The sequence below is a fragment of the Pyrus communis genome, chromosome 3, assembly GCF_041283825.1.
Source record: "Pyrus communis isolate YQ-2024b chromosome 3, ASM4128382v1, whole genome shotgun sequence".
In the NCBI taxonomy this organism is placed as follows: Eukaryota; Viridiplantae; Streptophyta; class Magnoliopsida; order Rosales; family Rosaceae; genus Pyrus; species Pyrus communis.
In genome coordinates this window covers 2,361,269-2,380,713 of record NC_142567.1, presented here as the reverse complement: position 1 = coordinate 2,380,713, position 19,445 = coordinate 2,361,269, and the positions used below count along the sequence as shown (strand labels likewise).

The window sequence follows — 19,445 nt, the reverse complement described above, 5'->3', positions numbered from 1 at the left end:
GTTTTGTCAATTTCTCCTTGCTAAAACCAAAGATTTCTTCACTGAATTTAACAGCAAGCTTTTAGACTGGAAATGCTTTTACGAAAATATTTTTGAAACCAATACTTGGTAAAAATGCAAGTTAATCTTGAAAAAGCACAATCACACAACCGATGCTTATTGCAAAAAACACTTCAAATGCTTTTGGAATCTAATTTTTTTTCTTCTTTAAAAACGCTTTCAAGAATTTAAAAACACTACTTCCTAAATGAGTCCCTACTTTCATATCAAATCAACCCTCAAGTTACAATTAAAGAAATCAACATTATCCCTTGATTGTAGGATTATCATTGTGATAGGTTTTGATTGATTGAGCTAGGCTTAAAAAGAATATTATCTCCTTAATGGCATTAATAATTGTTGGAACGAAGAAGTAAGACCCTTCCTATACTCTCTCTCTCTCTCTCTCTCTCTCTCTCTCTCTCTCTCTCTCTCTCTCATTCTCTATTTTATCATTATCATTTTATAAAAAAATTAATATAAGATGTTAACGTAGTTTAATCGTAACCGTTTAAATAGAAAGAGAGAAAATGAGAGGAAAAAAAAAGAGAGAGAATCCTACTCTCTCTCTATATATATATATATATATATATGTTGTGGCTTATTTAATTTGACAAGGGGGAGAGATGAGCGTGAGAAAGAGAGTAGAGAGAGATGCGTTTTTAGTGTGTGTAAGGTTGTGTGTTATTTTGTACACAATACTTTTATTTATAGTAAGGGATTTAAATCTAATATTATGATTTACAAAATTACACTTTAACATTATATCTATAACAATAAATCTAATATATAACACAAAGTGCTACATGTGTTTTCAGGATTACAAGGTGGATTAATGATAAGGAAGATAGGATAAAATCTAAACAGGGGAAAGTAGCTTACTATATGTTATTTTGGTAATGAATAATAGCAGCGCACTAATTAATTCCTCAATGAAAATATTGGGACACCATCTAATGAGCAGGATTAATCACCCTAAAATTGATGGATTTGGATCCCTTTCGGATCTAAATTATGGGGATCCTAAGGATCTTCATATTCTAGTCGTTTATTGTACATTACGAGGTCATAAATTATTTTAAATTATTTTATTTAAGATTAAACATAAATAATACCTAATGAAAACTGACTGCACAATGTACGATGAACGATCATGATATGAGAATTCATAGGATTCCCACATAGAGGATCCTCATCCAAAATTGATCCCTTTGCAGCTGTTGGAAACAGAGACACAAGTGCAATAAGCATGTTTAGGGAGTATGATTTTCTTCCCTCCTAATATCTCTCCCATTTCATCCCCTTCTATTTAAACGGTTGCGATTACGCCACGTCTACATCTTGTTTTGAATTTTTTATATAGAGAATAAGACAAAAGGAAGAGTGTGAGAGGATGAGATGGAAGAGAATGGTAATAGGATGAGAGATAATCCTACTCTGTTTGAAGAGGTGAGCTCTAGGTACAATCTATAGTATTTTTAACTTGGGAATTGTTATTGGCATTCCAAAAATATCATTCTACACTCCAAACTTTCTATATTTGAAAAGAAAAATACATTTGTAAGGAATGTAGAATAATATTTTTGAAGTGCCAATAACACTTTCCTTTAACTTATAGTGTCATGTTTGGAGTGTCATAACTGTTTAAATATACAAATAAAGCTAGCTCTTACACCTTGTTCTGATTCTGTATATGTTTTTTTATTATTTATTTACTATATTAATTCTTAACTTTCAGACGTCTAATTTACACTCTCAACAAAAATTAAAGAAAACTATTAAGCTCAATTACAACTTTACAAGAATGTTGCATGATTCTAAGATCATCACATTGTTGCATAGCTTCAAAATTATTCTAATCACATTGTTGCCAAGCTAGCTTCAAAATTATTCCGGATTCTCCTCGGATCTTCTTTATGAGGATTCTGAAAATCCATTAATCTTATATGTTTATTGTACATCGTGATGTCAGAAATTACTTTAAATATTTTTATTTAAAATTAAACATAAACAATACTTGACAAAAATCACACGATGTACGATGAACGAACACGATTCACAAATTCTCAGAATCCTCATCAAAAGATCCGGAGAGGATCATGTTGGCTTCAGAAATAGATTATTATTATGCTTACAAAGTAAAAAGTTTCCTCAAAAAAAGAAAAAAAGGAAAAAAGAAAACCCTGTAATAAAAAAAGTAGTTGATGAAACAGATACATAATCAATGGATAAATAAGAGAGTGACTGATATTCAGTTTAGCTGCGCTGTTTGAGTAGTCCAATATGTCGTTATATGGGTATGGCAAGGCATCAGTCTCTGGTGGAGTTGGTGACGGTGGCGGAGCAATAGAGGGAGCATGGGGCGTCTCAGGGCTATCTGCAGCCGGCTGCAGTGAGCTAGCAATCGGACGATCAGCGGGCGTCACTGGTGTATCCGCGGTGGGCGCGGGTGGCGTTACGATGGAGGGTGTGGATGGCGTCACTGGTGTAATCGTGACGGCCGGGGGTGTCGTAGCAATGGAGCGCGTGGCGGGTGTTATTGGTGTACCACTGATGGGGGGCGTCGGAATAATTGGCATGAGCGGCAAAGTTGGCATGGCAACGGGCGTGGTTTTGGCTGATGATGCAGTTGATACTGGGGTGGGTCGGCTGTGTCCAATATCAAAAAACTGAGATGAAGCGAGGCACAAAATCAAAAAGCTAACAAGTATATTCTTGTTCGCCATCTCTCTTCTCTCTCTCCCCTCTCTCACTTTCTCTCTCTAGATAGAAGATCACAATGCAAGTGAGTAATAGTATGGTAGCATGCAGGCAGAGGGAGGAGCAGCAGCATTATATACTAGTAAACTAAACGTACCTTTTTTCAGGCTGCCATGTTCCCCAGTTACAATTGGTTTTTGCATTCCAATTGGATTTACGTTTATCTTGACTTTTCCAATTGTCGCTTTGGAAGTATGCAGACGTTGCAGGAAGGAAACCAAATTAACTGCTAGGGTTTCTGCTTCTAAGTACAGTTCAAACTTTTTCCACTCTAAACTACGAAACACATGAAATCGTTAGCTTTTTTTGGTACGTATGTTTCTTCGTTCCTAACGACAATTGGTTTTGGTTTATTTTGGTCTGTTTGGTGGGCTGGTTAGGAAAAATCATTTTCATTTAAATTGGACTTGTAACCTAACCCATGTTTAATGCGCTAAAATGTAACATGAATTGATTTGGGTCCAGGATGTGAGTACAAAATAAGACAAGAATCATACCTCTCGCTCGAGGTGGGTTACAAAGCCAGTCGAGCTTCTCTCTTGTTCAAGCTCTCTGCGCTTCCCTTTCGCTGATTTCATCATTTGCTTTTCCTCTTTTTTGCAACTTTCTCTTCTTTGTTCAAGGTAATTCCCTCTTCTCCCTCCTTACTTCGAATTTGAAACATGAGTACTTTGATTTTTCTGAATCTCGGATTTTAACTGAAAATTTGGTCTAAAGTTAGCCTTAACTGATTATTTACAAGAAAATCGAGGAAAAAATGGATCAAGTCCATTGCAGTCCATCATAGTGTTGCACTAAACAATGAACTAGAATTCAAAGCCTAGCCAATTCATGCCGATGAAGCCTCGATAATGCACTGTATTTTTCACACCAAAATTTTGGGTTAGAAATTTATTGGGCTTGTTTTTAGGCTTTAACCCAAGACCAACTAAATGTCCAAATTTCATCCACAGTCGAACCAGCCCACAGACATTTGGTCACCAACATTCGTGTCCGTTCTGTTCCTACCGAGATATGGAGAAACACCACCAGCTCGAAATCGGTTCAGTCATCAAATGTCGGAAACGCATGTGTTGGAGCTGAAGAAAACAGTTCCAATTTATTAACTTTCAATCACTTTCCTCCCATCCAAACACTTCTTTTCTGAGACCATCAGAGCTTTACCTTTCATGGCGCCTCCGAAGAAATCAAAGAAAAGCAAGAAAGACAGGAAATTGAGGAAAAGCAAGAGCGTGGTGGTTCCGGCTGAGGCGAAAGCCGTGGATTCGGATTGGTGGGATAGTTTCTGGCACAAGAATTCTTCAACCCAAGCAGGTTTTACTTTCCACTGAGCTCACTCACTCTTCAGTTACTCTCTTAATTTCCTGTTTTTTTTTTACTGGAAAATGTTGCATTCCAAGAGAAATAATGATGTGGGTTTTATTCAAAATTTGTTCTAGAATGTTAAGGTCCGTAAATTTATTCATAATTACAGCTCAAAATCTGTAAAATGCGGTTTTCAAGTTAGCTAGCATCATGAATTTGATCACTGAAATGGTAAGAATTCAGACCAGCGCCGGAAAATGCGCCTGGTTACGCAGATGTGGGTTAGTCCAATTATCTTCGGATTCCCCTCCCTTAAATTAGAGTAGTTTTTTTTTTTATACGAGTGATATTCTACTTTATAGTTTATGCTAATCTAAGATGTGTGGAAGGGGATTCGAACTTGAATGCATGAGGGGAGCACATTCCGCTCTAGCCCACATCTGCGTAAATTTAGACTAGTTTGGAATATATATCGCCATGTCAAAGAATGCAAGTGGTTGTGGTAATTTCTGGTGGCCGTTACATGAAAACTAGCTCCCCTTAGTGAAAAAATATCGATGTACTAAAAAAAAAAAAAAAAAAACATTCTTAAAGGGCTTTAGCCCACTTCTGCATAAATTAGAGTGGTTTAGAATATATATCGTCTTGTCAAAAAATGCAAGTGTGGTAAATTTCTGGTGGCCGTTACAAGAGAACTAGCTATTGAATACTTATATGACAGTCTTAAAGGAGGGTGGTACAGTGGTAAATTTATTGCTAGACAGGAAATAGAGATTTTGGTTTGGAATCTGGAGTAGGGAAATTGTTGATTTCTATTTTAGTAAAGATTTTTAAGAGTTGATTTTGGTTTTGAAGTGTCCGAGATAACAACTTTATTCTGCATTTCCGATGAATTCACGTGTGTAGGTTCTTCAGTATCCAATGATGAGGAGGAAGGATTTAAGTTTTTCTTCAGGGTCTCGAAAAAGACTTTCGATTACATTTGTTCACTTGTAAGAGAAGACCTGGTGTCGAGGCCGCCATCAGGGCTCATCAAAATAGAAGGAAGGCTTCTCAGTGTTGAGAAACAGGTTGCAATCGCCATGAGAAGGTTAGCATCCGGGGAGTCTCAAGTCTCAGTGGGGGCTGCATTTGGGGTCGGCCAGTCCACAGTTTCTCAGGTGACTTGGAGATTCATTGAAGCATTGGAAGAGCGCGCGAAGCACCACCTCAAGTGGCCTGATTCGAATAGAATGGAAGAGATTAAGTCTGAATTTGAAGCATCCTTTGGATTGCCGAATTGCTGTGGAGCCATAGATGGTACTCACATCATTATGACCCTACCTACGGTTCAAACATCAGATGATTGGTGTGACTCGGAGGAAAACTACAGCATGCTTTTGCAGGGAATTGTTGACCACGAGATGAGATTTCTTGATATTGTGACTGGTTGGCCTGGGGGCATGACTGCGTCTAGACTGTTGAAGTGTTCTGGGTTTTACAAGCTCTGTGAAGGTGGACAGCGTTTGAATGGAGATGTTAGAAGTTTATCTGGAGGAGTAGAGATTAGAGAGTACTTAGTTGGCGGGGCTAGCTATCCTCTGCTTCCTTGGCTCATAACTACTTTTGAAAGCAATGGCCTTCTGCCTTCCGTTTCTGCTTTTAACGCCATGCATGAGGCTGCAAGGTCACTTGCAGTAAGGGCATTCTCACAGTTGAAGGGCACTTGGAGAATCCTCAGCAAGGTTATGTGGAGACCTGACAAGCAAAAACTTCCAAGCATTATCTTGGTATGTTGTTTGCTTCACAATATAATCATCGACAGTAGAGATATATTGGACCCGGATATTGCTTTATCCGGCCATCATGACTCAGGATATGGAGAACAGTGCTGCAAGCAAGTTGATCCATTGGGGAGGACATCGAGGGATAACTTGATCAAACACCGGGAGCACGGCAAGCAGACTGCTACACCAATTTGAATCTTATTCAACCAAGTCTGGTCTAGATGAGTTCAAGTTGGAAGCTTATAGCCTCCATCGAACAGGTGCTGCCTATAGGTACCTTTCAAGGAGCAACTAAAGCGTTTAGGCTTACAGAATCTGTTCTTGCCTGGTTTTTCAGTGTCATTGTTTGTCAGGAAAAGCTTGTTTCTGCTGTCACTTTGATCCTTTTTCCTTGAGCATGTATTAGGGTTTGTACTATAGACTGCAAGTAACATGTAGAGCCGCAGACAAAATTCGAGTGAAACCAAGCATATATTCCTCTAACCCTGTGGTGTAACAATTCATGTGACGAGTGGTACAAGCCGAGGGGGATACTCTCCCAGTTACATGTAAGGATCTCGCCAGATTCTGGAGAATGTTAGAATCTATACAAGAACTTGTAACGCAGAAAGAATGTATACACCGAACAACAGGATTCAATAAAAGATTTTATTTTCATACTCTGCTAGTTCTCTTTATGTAAAAGAAGAAAGAAAAAAACATGGAGAAAAAAAAAAAAGCAAACCCCATCAGAGTGGGTTTCCTTTGAATAGAAGATGGGGCCTGAAATGTACAGCAGGATCTCAAAACTAATCCAAGACCCAATACTCTCTCTCCGTCTCTCTCTCTCTCTCTAAAATATGGCAAAACAAGTAGAGCTCTAAAAAGTAAAAAAAACTTATGGACAATGAGGCAAAACTAGTGCCTCATCATTTTACTGTAAACTAATGAAATTTCATTGCTTTAATCTCCCTTGGTTGGGGGCTGTATGCATGCACAGAAGGGCGATTTCTTCCGTTTCCCTTGGTTGACAGGTTTTCCCACGCCATAGAGGTAGTCACGTAGAAGAACGCTTTTCTTCCGCTCAATGATTCTAGCTGATCCTTTGCTGTCTTTTTCGCCATCGATTTTCAGAAGAAGAAACTGCAGTTTCTGAACCTGCAACTGCAACCGCCCAATGTTTTCCGACCCTCTTTTTGCTTGTTCAGAAAGTCTCCTCCTTCTCACGCTCCCACTTTCATCTGGTACTTCCCCAGAAGATCCAGCAGAGGACGGAGGATCATCTTCAACACTCTTCATCAACATTTGATTGGCATCAAACAACTTCGTAATGGCCTCTTTGGCTTCTTCCAGCTGCCCCTTTACGCTATCAAGTTCCACATTATTGCCCTTTTTGCTCTTCTCAGTAATCTCCACCTTTGTCTTCAGGTCTTCCACAGTAATTTGAAGGTTTGTCAACTTTTGCACATCGGAATCAAGTCTTTCTAGGATGCTTCTCTTGTTCCCTTCTTGACGGGGCTGTGTAAATCTCCTAGAGAGCTCTAATTTGTTAATACCCAATTCTTTCTCAACCAATGATTCAGAAGAGGGATGTCCTTTATTGTGCTCCTTTCCTGCCTCCATCTGACTCTGGTCAGCGGGTACAGTGGCCACCTTCTGGGAGTTGCCAACCCTCAAATCAATGCTGCCATCCTGGTCACTGGTCTCCCACAACTCAAGCATCTGAGCATCAGGCTCTATGGTTTCTCTTCTGCTTATCCCATAGGATGAACACTCCGATATCTGATCAAGAACGATGTCTTTTGTCAGAACTTCATTCCCTGATCCAGATATTTCACGCTTCTTCACAGTGTCACGAACCTGATTTGCAGGAACATGACCTTCCTTTTCCACCACTGCCCTTTCAATAGCTTCAATTCTTCTTTGTAAATCCTGCAAGTCCAAAACACCATCTGATACTGTGGCTGTTTGATCTCCATCCCTTTGAGAGCTTTCAGCATGCAGAAGGGCATCCTGGATAAAGTGGGATACAAATATGTTATTTCAAATGATATCCACCATTGAACTATAAAACAAAGTCATCATGTCTTAAGCTGAACAATCCATGTCTTTAGACAGAAACCGGCTTACTTTCCGTAAAACTTGCCAGAGATAAACCATGAATGTTGATGATAAAGCATGAGTTCAAATAATGGCTCGTGACAATTGAAACTTTCAATTTCCATAGGTAATATGTAAATGGACATGAAAAGTTACCTTTGATTCTTCAGCGTCAAGTTTATGAGAACCGGTGTCTGCAAGTATATGCTTCTCAAGCGATGTTATACACTCCTTCAAAGAGATGACAGCTGGAATATATGCAGCCAACTGAGCTTGTAGCCCTCCATTTTCGTCTTCCAATGCGCAAACTCTTTCTTTCAAAATTTTGTTCTCGATGCCTCTGGAATTGCTTCCGTCTTCGAGGATCTGACATGCTTCAATGAGCTCGCGAATCTTTCCTTCAAACAATGTTTCACGAATGTTGGAACTCTGCAGTTCGCCAAATAATGTGGCAGCCTGAAACAACCACATTTCTATCTCTTGTCTTTCCTTTTGCAGTTCATTGATCAAACCTTCCTCTTTGATTTTAGTTTTTTCAGCTTTTTGCTGCATTTTCTGCACTTCTGACTCCAACTCCTGATTCACTACACAAAGGTTGCCAGTCTCTTTGATACGAAGTTCATTGTCTGCAGAGAGTTTGAGAATTTGCTTCTCTTGATCTTGTAGTGCCACCTTAGCCTCACCATACTTACCATTCATGTCCTCCACTAACGCATGCAACTCTTGCCTCTCATTCTGTAGCACACTGATGGCCTGATGTATTTCCAAAAGCTCATTTTCTTTATGGTACAACGCATCCTTTGCATTTGCAATTTCACCATTCAATTGATCATTAACAGATTTAACCAACTCCAGCTCATTCTCGGACTTATTCAATGACTCCTTGAGCTGTAAGTTGTCCATCCGTGTATCTTCTAATTTCCCCTCCAATATCCTTACCTTATCTTCCAGGTCATTCTTTCCAAGATGAAGTTTATCTAAATAGTCAGTGAGCTCTTCTAGTTCCAGCAGCTTTCTTGAAATAAAATCTTTGAGAACAAGTGAAAAGTTATTGTGATATATCGTTTCACCAAACATGACACATTTCTCCTCTTCGAGGTCACGATTCTCTTCCCACAAATTCGATACCATCTTTGTCAAAGCTCCTTTCTCTACAAGCATCTTGCCATTCTCTTCCAATACATCGTTGTATGCACTTTGCAAGTCCAAGAACTGCTCATGCAGATCATCTATTTCAGTCCTCAACACTTGCTCTCTGTGGTCTCCCTCCTCTACTTTCAACTTCAATTCTTCATTATTCTCCTCAAGTCTTTGGGCCCCACTCTGTAACACCACAAGCTTCTCAGACTGATTCTTGAACTCTCCGTCCAGGGTGTTTCTTTCTCTCATAAGATTTGCTGCCTCTAGTTTTAGTTGGTCAATCATTTCTATGAGAACTGACTTCTCAATAACCAACTGCTGATTTTGATCACAAGTTTCAGAGAGAGAATTTTGTGTCTCTTGAAGTTTGAAAAGAATGTTGTTAAGAAGTGTTTCGTCTTGCTCAACCTCTCCTGCACAACTGAGGTTTGCCTCCACGTCAAGAGTCTTCAACACCTGATACAGCCCCATTCTCAGTACTTTCGTTTGCAAAAGAAAAGATTTAATCTCCACCTGTTTCTCAAGATTTCCATGCTCTAGGTCAGAAATCTGTTTCTCTGACATTTTGGATGCCTCCAACAGCTTTTGACGCTCAACCAGGAGGGACAAGATCTTTTCTTCCAGATCTTTTATGCATTTCTGCAAGACAAAGATTTCAATCTGCGCGTTCACAGCTTTGTCTTGTTCCACTTCATATTCTTTCTTCATGCACATGCCTTCTGCTTGGAGACGAGAGATCTGCAATCCCATACCAGCCATCTGGGTTTCACTCAACTGAACAAAACTGGCATGTTTTTGTTTCTCAGAATCTAAGAAAACATGTAGCTCTTCCACTTTACGAAGTGCAGATTCTCTCTCTTTCTCAAGAGCAGAGAGTTTCTCTTCTACTTCTGTATATCCTTTTTCCAGACCTACCAGTCTTTGCTGAGTAGCGCCCAACTCAGAAACTACATTTTCTCTCTCCTTGGTCAGACCAGACTTCTCGTTATTAAGCAATAGACAGGACTCTTCTAAGCTCTTTGATATTACCCTCAAGCCTTCAAGTTCAGCATTTGCATCACAAAGGGAATTCTCCAAAATTTTGTTATTCTCCGATGATTTCTTCAAGTTCTCGGTCATACTTTGTAACTGGGAAAGTAGGGCGGCATTTTCAGCAGCAATTGTACCTTTTTCTTCCAGATGAGATTGACATGATTCTTCCAACTCCTTTACCTTCCCTCTAACACCTTCTAACTCAAGGTTCAAATCAGAAAGGGAACTCTCCAAAAGAACATTTTTCTCCATAAGTTTCTGCATGATTTCCAACTTTTCTAACAGTGCCGCTTTCTCACTTCTATCAGCCTCACACATCTGTTCTAGCTGTGATTTTTCACCCTGCAGTTCCTTCACAGATGACGCAAGGCACTCTGGATTCAAGCCAACTGAGTCTACCTGCTCTAGCATAACTTGGTGTTTCTTGTTCAAGCCATTGAGTTCCTCTTTCAGGCAATATATCTCTTGCTGGAGAGCATTTCTTTGGTCTACTCGGAGTCCGAGTTCCTCTTCAAGTTTTCTAATTGTCTCCCTCAAGATTAAGATCTCATCTTGCAGATTTTTTATTGACATGGATGAAGACAGATTGAGCTCACTCAGCCTCTTGTTTTCCTCCTTCGAATTCTGGACTTCGTCCTCCAAAACCTGATTACGCGTTTCCAAGTCCTTCATAATTAAAGCTCCATTGTGAAGTTCAGAATACATAGATCTAAGTTCCTCCTGGGATTGAGAATGCAAATGCTGCAGTGTCTGGAAAGCAGTTTCAGCCTCCATGAATCGCAAACGCTCTTCTCGTATGGAAGTCCAGAGTCTGCCCAACTCGATCTGCTTCTCAATCAGTTCTTCACCCTGAGATTCCATTTTCTGCACCAAAGACTCCAACTCAGATTGGAGCGTCTGATTTGATTGTGCCAGTAGAATACACTTTTCTTCAGAACCCCTTAACTTTGCAATCCCATCATCTATTTCAGAGTGTAGCCGTTGGGCCTCCTCTTGGGCACTAGCTATCTTATGCTCCAGAGTAGATATGGTTTTCAAGCACTGCTGGTACTGGAGAGCAGCAGCTTCCTTCTCTTCGTTTAACTTGGCAATTGCTTGCTTCAAGGTTTCAACTTCATCTTCGGCTTTAACAGCTCGCTCATTAATTCTTCTTGTATCCTCCTCAATATGCAGTATTTTTTCCTCCAGATTTGATATCATTTCTAGACATTGTTGATATTGTGCAAGTGCAGCTTCTTTCTCAGCTACGACCTTTGAAAGATCTTGCTTTAGAGTTCCAGCTTCAGTTTCAACTTTACTCGCACGATCATTGAGCTCTGCAGCATCCTTTTGGGCACAAGAGATACCGTCCTCCAGATTAGTGATTTTCTCCATACACTGCTGATACTGCAGAAGGCTAGCATCCCTTTCAGACTCTAATTTAGCAAGTGCTTCCTGCGAAGCTTGAACTTCAGCTTCAGCTTTACTGGCTCGCTCGTTCAGTTCCCTGGAATCCTCATGTGCACGAGCGACTTCAGACTCCAGATTATTTAACCTCTCTAAACACTGTTGGTACTGAAGTAGGCCAGCTTCCTTTTCGGCTTCTAATTTAGCAAGGGCCTCCTTCAAGTTTGAAATTTCTGTCTCTGCTTTACCCAGTCGATCAGACTCGGACAATGATTGAGCCTTGATGTTATGGGTCTCATTGTCCTGCCTACGGTCTTTTTCTTCTTCATCATGAAAATTGAGGCCTTTTTTCGCCCTTCCTTCTCCAGACCCAAATAGATCGTTCAGCTGTTTCAAGCCCGTTCTGCTTGTTCCAGAGTCAGATTCATTGGTGTAAGCTCCATTCTTTTTGACACTGAGGAAATGGGATGAGGAGATTCCCGGAGCATCTTTTTGCAATTCATCAAGGTCTAAGAATGCCCGCATTGGGTGTGGCATCTCAGGTGTACGGGGATCAGCCTCACTAGCAGAGGAACCTGCAGGTGAATCATCTCCCATTGCAAAGGGAACTTGGTTGGGAAATGCTTCTGCCATGGTTCGATGAGCCTGGCGCAGTGCCCCAGTTGCATGATCATATCTCTCAGCTAATGCACGGTATGCTCGATAGAACTCTTCTACCAATTTCATTAATTCTGGGCGCTGTTTATAGTACATCTCTGCCCTCCTAGCAAAGGAATCGGCATCCAATTCAATGAGCTTGATCATGTGTTTGACTTTGGCATCCATATCTGTTCAAGAAGTTAAAACATAATTAACTTTGTATGCATCTAATACATAGAAGAGAGGAGGAGGGAGAGAGAACAATATTGCTGTTATGAACAGAAAATCGAAAAGATAAAATATCAACTGGAAAGATGCATGAAATCAAACTGCGAGTATTGTGATCATCTTGTTAACAAATCAGGATCACTGCAGTTTACAAGCCCGGTACTACCACACTGACGTCTCATCGAGCAGTCAACAACAGAAATTGGGAATTTACCAACATACATATTTACACTATTCAAACTAACTTAAATAAGGTCCGAGTTCCACTTCTTAGCCATCCAATAATCCATATTTGATGATGTAACAGTTTAGGAAAAGAGACTTCGTTATTCATTATGAACATTTCTTGATAGGAAGAAGTAAAAATCATGTCACAATATGCAATGCAGTTGACATGATAAAAAAAACTTATGATGTCCGGTGCGAGAGCATTGCTTCACTCCACATATATGAGAAACACAGCAAACCAAACCAGTTATATAATGTATACCTGTAAGATTTTCCTGAAGCCATCTTGAATTCTTCGGGCTTATGTGGCTGTCCCACCACCAAGAATACTTGCGTCTAGAGTCTGCCTGCGACGCAGTAGCCATAACTCTGGCCAATAACAGCACCACCTTCGATACTGATTTTGTTTCCGATCCACAAACGAATAAAAACCGAAACCAAGATGAATAAACTCAACAAGGGGCCTGATAACTAGGCTCTAAACCATCAGAATTCAGTAATTCGGGATGAAGCTTCGTATACTCTCAACTTCTCACACGATCACGCCTAATCACCAAAATCCACAATTAAAAACCAGATTAATTAGAATATAAAACAACATGGTGGGTGAGATCAGATTGTCAAGAACATGTAATAAACAAGAAAGATCACAAAAAGCAAGCAATTACCTGATCAGTAAAACTCCGGTCCGAAATCACATGCTAAATTGACTGATATGAAATAATTTTCTACAAAAATACCTGATCAAAGACAAACCCAAAAGACAGAAGGTCAGAATTTAGTAAAAAAAATCAACAAATTCACAAGCTTAATAGAATCACCAAACTTTGAAGCAAAAAAAACTACAGTGATCATCCATGACAATTAAAAACCAAACCAATTCCTTAGAAAATAATTACAGAAAAACAAAAGGATCAAACTTTTAATTACCCAGAAACCAAAAATTGAAAATTTTGTTAAACAAAGTCATGGTAGGAGGATCAAGCCCAAATCAACCACAAAACGCATTCTTACATGAAGATACACACAATGGCATGATTTTCTCAGCAGGCAAAAAAACAGGATCAAACAAAATTACCCAGAAGCAAAAACGATCAATCAAAACAACTTCTCTTCTTCCTTAATCAGCGTTTGTGAATAGAAACAGCAGCAGCGAAAAAAAGCACTTCCCGTACCAGCTGCTTTTGCTTTACTCTTTTCTCACCCCATGGTTGTTAGACCGCTACGTCTCCGTCTCAGAAATTGCTTCCTCTGTTTTCTCTCTCACTGCGTCCTGCTTTTGCCTTTTATGCTGTGGTTTTTCTACTGTTTAAAGAGGAAGTAAAACAAAGATAAAGGTTGGTGGAGAGGCCGGAAACAATAAAAACAGCGACTGCATAACAAACGGTAAAAGCTAAAGTTAATGCTTTTCTAATCCATTATTTTTCGGATTTTTGTTTCCAATTTCGGTTTTTTTGTTGGATTTTTTCACTTTGATTTTGGAAAAATCATTATATGCGATTCTTTTTCTGATAGTAAAACCCCACAAAACCCACTCATTCTCAAGAGAATGACTGAGAGCGGGTGAAACGACTAAAATACCCTTGCAATTACAAAATCAAAAATGCTTTTTTTTTCCTGGGGTTTGTTGATGTTTGACTATGATTTTGTGCATGTTTTTAAGACGGTGTTACCAACATGAGAATGTTAAGGAGATTCTCTTCAAGTGTAATTTTTTATGAATTTTCTGTTATCTAACAATTTAACGTTAATTATGCCAATATTATAAATAATCATGCAAAAAACATGAATTAACAGAGATCTATAAAGAATCTTGCTTTTAAAAGAGTCTTTTTAGTATTTCTTTACCAAATTATTGAATCCGAATGCTCTCCAGATCCTCCATGTGAGGATCCTAAGAATCCGTGAATTGTGTTCATTCATCATACATCGTGCGGTTATAAATCATTTTAATTTTGTTTATTTAAAATTGAAGACAAACAGTACTTGAAAAAAACTGACCGCACAATATACAATGAATAAACACGATTTACAAATTTTCAAGATCCTCACAAAGAAAATCCGGAGAGGATTCTGTTGACAAATTATCATGAGGCTTCCATATTTATTTTATTATTTCATTGTTCTTTTGCTTCTATCACACACATCTTAGTTGTCTCCTTGATTAGAAAAGGGATTTTAGATATGGCTATGAGGTATTAAAAATTGTAGACAAAGACAAAAGGATGGTTGGATGTGACCATGCATATCATCCTTATTTCATATTATATACTATGTGGCAAATAAGTTGTCTAATAAGCAATATAAATTTTAGACCAAAGTAATTTCCATAAATTAACCATTATTGTTTTTTTTTAACCGAATCTGCTGACTTTAAACGGCATAAATACAATTTTATTTGCTTAATGAGGCTATTGCATTATCTTTACGTGCGGTGGGATTTGGAGAATATATGACTACTTTAAGGTTATCAAATTCAAAAATTTGATCATTTCATTCTAGTAAATTATTATGCGCGTCAATTTCTAATTTTTAGAGTAAAAGTTGCCAAACAACGTAAAAAAATGGATTTCCATGCTTGAACTTCCAACTTTTAGCTCACTCCCAACTTTTTTTGTCAAACTCAAGACACAAGTTGGAATTCTAGTATTATTAAGATCATATATTGTAGTTTTTCTTTTACAAATGATAACATTGGTACGTTAAATTGTTAAATGTGAGTGAAAATGAGGGAACATTAGAGATTGAACATGCACGAAGGTGCATATGCATTATTGTTTTTCCTTGCATATTTGGAAAAACAAATCTGCCTTAAATAAATGCATAGGTGCTTATATAGAATCTAATATGATACACATATTTTTCATCTTTAAATGATTAAATCTCTCCACAAACGGACTTACTAGCCGTTATTTTTTTTTATTTTTTATTTTTGGGTAAGTTAGCCGTTGATTTATTTATGGTTTCTAATTTCTAAACAGTAATAATTTTGATTAAGAAAATATTTTGTAAACAAAATGAAAGGGCATTATGGTAAATAGTCAGGGAAAGGAGACGAGAATCTTTCTAGTACTTGGCAGAAACGACAGTGTCAAAAGGAGGGCGGTGCGGCAGCAAAGGTAGGACGGTCGTCATTCGTCACGGACTATTAATATTCGCCATATAATGGACAGCGTGTATTTTTTGTTCTTTTTTCTGATTGGAGGACCATGTGTATTTCATGAAGAATACACCCCAACATTTCATTTTGGAATTCGGATCGTCGTTGTGAGGATTTCGAAGATTCATAAATTGTATCCGTTCATTATATATCATGTCGTTAGTTTTTTTTTTAAAACTGTTTATGTTCAATTTAAATAATAAAATTTAAAATACTTTCTGACCGCACGACGTACGATGAACTGACAAAATACGCGGATTCTCTGAATCCTCACAAAGAGGATCCGGAGAGGATCCTTATTCTTCATTTTTATAGCAACTCTACTAGGCATTGAACTTCGAACTACAATAAACTCAGATTATTATCGCGAATGGTTTTTTATGTTATGTCAACTCATAGTTTTGTTCTTTATGTTTCAAACTCATCAATTTCGTTTCTCATCTCTTGCTTTGGTCATTAATATTGTCTTTGTTGTCCACCTTCGTTAATAATCCATTATTAGTGTGCTGATGTGGCAGTCATATAGGGTCCACAAAGTCAATTAAATGATGCCATGTAGATTAATGAGTTTGGAACATAAAGGACTAAACTAATGAGTCGACGCAGTTAGGCGACAAGAACTGACCAAAGCAAGAGATGAACGATGAAAATGAAATTGATGAGTTTAGAACATCAAGGACCAAACTAATGAGTTGACAAAACATAAGGGATCATTTGTAAAAAAAAACCTATTAACTCTTACTAACTTATATTATTTTAAAAACGATACATAAGACTCACGTGGAAATGCTTTTAAAATGACTGAAAATGTTTTTGAAATCAACCCTTAGTAAAAATCCAACTGGATCTTGGAAAAACACTTGAAGTGCTTCCTATAAGAAGCATATACCCGGTGCTTATTACATAAAAAAAAAAAAATAATAAAAATAAAAATAAAAATAAAAACACTTGAAGTGCTTTTGGAACCTAAAATCAATTTCACCAACAACAATTTCAGTTATTTTACAAGCACTCACAAACGAGCTGATATGTTTATGGTAAATGAATAACAGTTCTGTTGTAACATAGTTGATTTGTTTTGTATGCATTAGTGAGGATAAGAAAAGTGATATTACGTAAATCATTGGGTTAGTCCAGTGATAGTAAGTGTGAAAATTGATTAGTAAAAGAGAATGACCAAAAGATGGTATTAATTTTAATTGTCAATTCTAGTTATGTCCACACCCTCTATCCTTATAAGTACTGAGAGAGTGACATTGTGTTGCATGCCAAACATTACATCTAAGATACACAAATAAATAGGACGCTAGTAGGAAACACTACGTTTTTAACACGTCTCCTAATCATATTTTAAATGGTTTAGATGCTGAGAAACACATAAGATGTGAAATGATTAACAAATAATTGACCCACTTTTTAATTTCATTGGTTCTATAAATGTATGGCCCCTTATGAAACAACAATGCTAGAGTTGGTAAGAAATTTATCAAGTATTTGCAAGTAGTTGATTATTTTAGTAAATAATTTTTTTTTAACTTTTTTTTTTCTACCAAAAAATAAGATTAAAGAGAAAAATAACGAGTACAACTAGGAGCACTACAATCGAGTTTAACTTACTTCGTCTCAAATTCAAATCTTTGTACATTCTTTAGTGTAACTTAAATACTAATATTATCGCTTGTAATTACCAACTGGTTTTGCATGTAACTCTCAGATAGTTCATATATGAAGTTGAAACAAGGTTATAAATTAATTTATTTGTTTCTATAAAATTTTATCAAACTCTCAGAGTGTTAGAGCTCAAGCGTGGTTTAATCATAACACTAGTTAAGGAACCTGAAAAAGTAGTTGTCCACCCATCAATAGTTATAATTGATATGCATATGCCTCCATTAGCAGAATTAATCTACTTTTCTCGAACTTTTTTTTTCCTTTCATACATGTTTTCCAATTTTTCTTTCATAGTCCAGAATTATTAAGCAGGTTTGAGAATCAAAGGTGAAAATTTGACTCAAAAAAAATCAAACAGTGAAGATTTGGTAAGCTGGACTATCGAAAACAAAACTCATGTTTTCATTCAGAGAGAGAGAGAGAGAGAGAGAGAGAGAGAGAGAAATGAGAGTTCAACTCTTTCCGTAAAATTGATAATGTTTTATTAACCTAAATTCCGAGAATAAAGATGCATCAATCAAAATAGAGATGGTTACCATGACTATGTAGTTTGTTGCCTTATGAACATAGAATTATTTACAAGTTATGCAAAATTGGCAGAAACGAAGAGATTAGAAAAGGGATCAAATTTAGGTTTGATCATCATGTATTCTTGTTGGTAGCTAGGGTTTTCAAATTTAGGTTTGATTATCATGTATTCTTGTTGGTAGCTAGGGTTTTCAAAGTCTAAATTAGTGGGAAGTGATATTGTTTAGACTCTTGTGCCGAAAGGGATATTTTTAAATGAATTATTTTCAAAAAGGGATAATGGATTATTATAAATGATTCAAAAAAGGTGTCCAGAATTAGCAGCCCCCCAAAAGAGGCCACACCAAAAACAAGCCTTGAAGGCTTTGACCGTTAGATAACAATCAAATACTAATTAAAAGGATTTATCTAATTTAAAAGGATAGTCAAGAATGAAGGTTTAAATTGATGTGAGAGAGAGAGAGAGAGAGAGAGAGAGAGAGAGAGAGAGAGAGAGAGAGAGAGAGAGAGAGAGAGGGTGTTTTCTACGTTAGGGTCACCATGCATTGTTGGAATTGGAGTGTAACTCAGAGCATGAGTCTCTTCTTGCAAGTTAAACAATAGCTAGGGATATAGAAATCTGGCAAACGCAATGGGACTTTGCTTTTTCCAGAAATTTTGATCCGCTTTTTTTGTGAGCAAAAGCAATTGATGACTTGAAACAAAGTCACCAAGCCACGTTGGTTGCACAAAACTTTTATGGAAGCAAAACCCTACAAATCAAAGCTTCAGTTATGCATGTACACACACCCTCTATATGTCTCTAGGATATCATATAATTACTACAAGAAGAATGAGATAATGATATGAATAAGATCGATCGATAATGCTTTTGGAGAGCACCTATGAGTTAGTTAGCGAATTGTCGTGAGTTCTGGCCGTTAATGCATGCAAAAAGAAATAAGCGTAGTTTTGAAGAAGAAGAAGAAGAAGAAGAATTATGTTAAATTAGACGTCTATATTTTAGTAAGTGACTGTCAGCGGTTAATGCATGTAATTAGTAAGCGATTCTAAGATATTGATGCAAAGATAAAGATTAAGTATGATTAATGTTTAGATTAGTTACCTATGTATTAGTGAATAACTGTCAGCCGTTGATACACATTAAGACTAAACTTACTTATATATGAGATTATTCCTAGCAAAATTCTTTGTAAAGAATAGGCTGAACGAAGTGTATGAGAAAAAGCAAGCAAGATGCGCTATGTGATTGGGAGCTTCTGGGGCTGACCGGAAGACAAATGTAGCGTCAAGCCTACATGCAAAGTGCAAACTTTTACAGCCACCAAAACGAAACCGTACCCACACCATACCCTACATGGGAAGTACTCCACTTTTTACTTTAACATCATTATTTTAACATTTTGATGTCACACTCATTATTCACAAAATTAAAATTAAGATTTTTCACTTAGACGTAACAAAAAGTATCTAACAACTAAATT

General features: G+C 37.5%; 2 protein-coding genes across 2 annotated transcripts; one reads left to right on the top strand and one right to left on the bottom strand.

Moving 5' to 3' along the window:
- Nucleotides 1-2,580: 2,580 nt before the first annotated feature.
- Nucleotides 2,581-6,529, top strand: LOC137714870 (protein ANTAGONIST OF LIKE HETEROCHROMATIN PROTEIN 1-like). Its single transcript, XM_068454026.2, has 2 exons — nucleotides 2,581-4,113; nucleotides 5,011-6,529. Exons 1-2 carry the CDS (start codon nucleotides 3,969-3,971, stop codon nucleotides 6,063-6,065), a joined length of 1,200 nt encoding a protein of 399 aa, XP_068310127.2. The 5' UTR covers nucleotides 2,581-3,968; the 3' UTR covers nucleotides 6,066-6,529.
- On the bottom strand, nucleotides 6,502-13,976 carry LOC137714869 (protein NETWORKED 1D). The gene is made up of 5 exons (XM_068454024.2): nucleotides 13,681-13,976; nucleotides 13,271-13,342; nucleotides 12,865-13,148; nucleotides 8,106-12,334; nucleotides 6,502-7,862 (listed from the first exon to the last, which is right to left on the bottom strand). Exons 3-5 carry the CDS (start codon nucleotides 12,965-12,967, stop codon nucleotides 6,813-6,815), a joined length of 5,382 nt encoding a protein of 1,793 aa, XP_068310125.2. The 5' UTR covers nucleotides 12,968-13,148; nucleotides 13,271-13,342; nucleotides 13,681-13,976; the 3' UTR covers nucleotides 6,502-6,812.
- Between the last annotated feature and the right edge of the window lie 5,469 nt (nucleotides 13,977-19,445).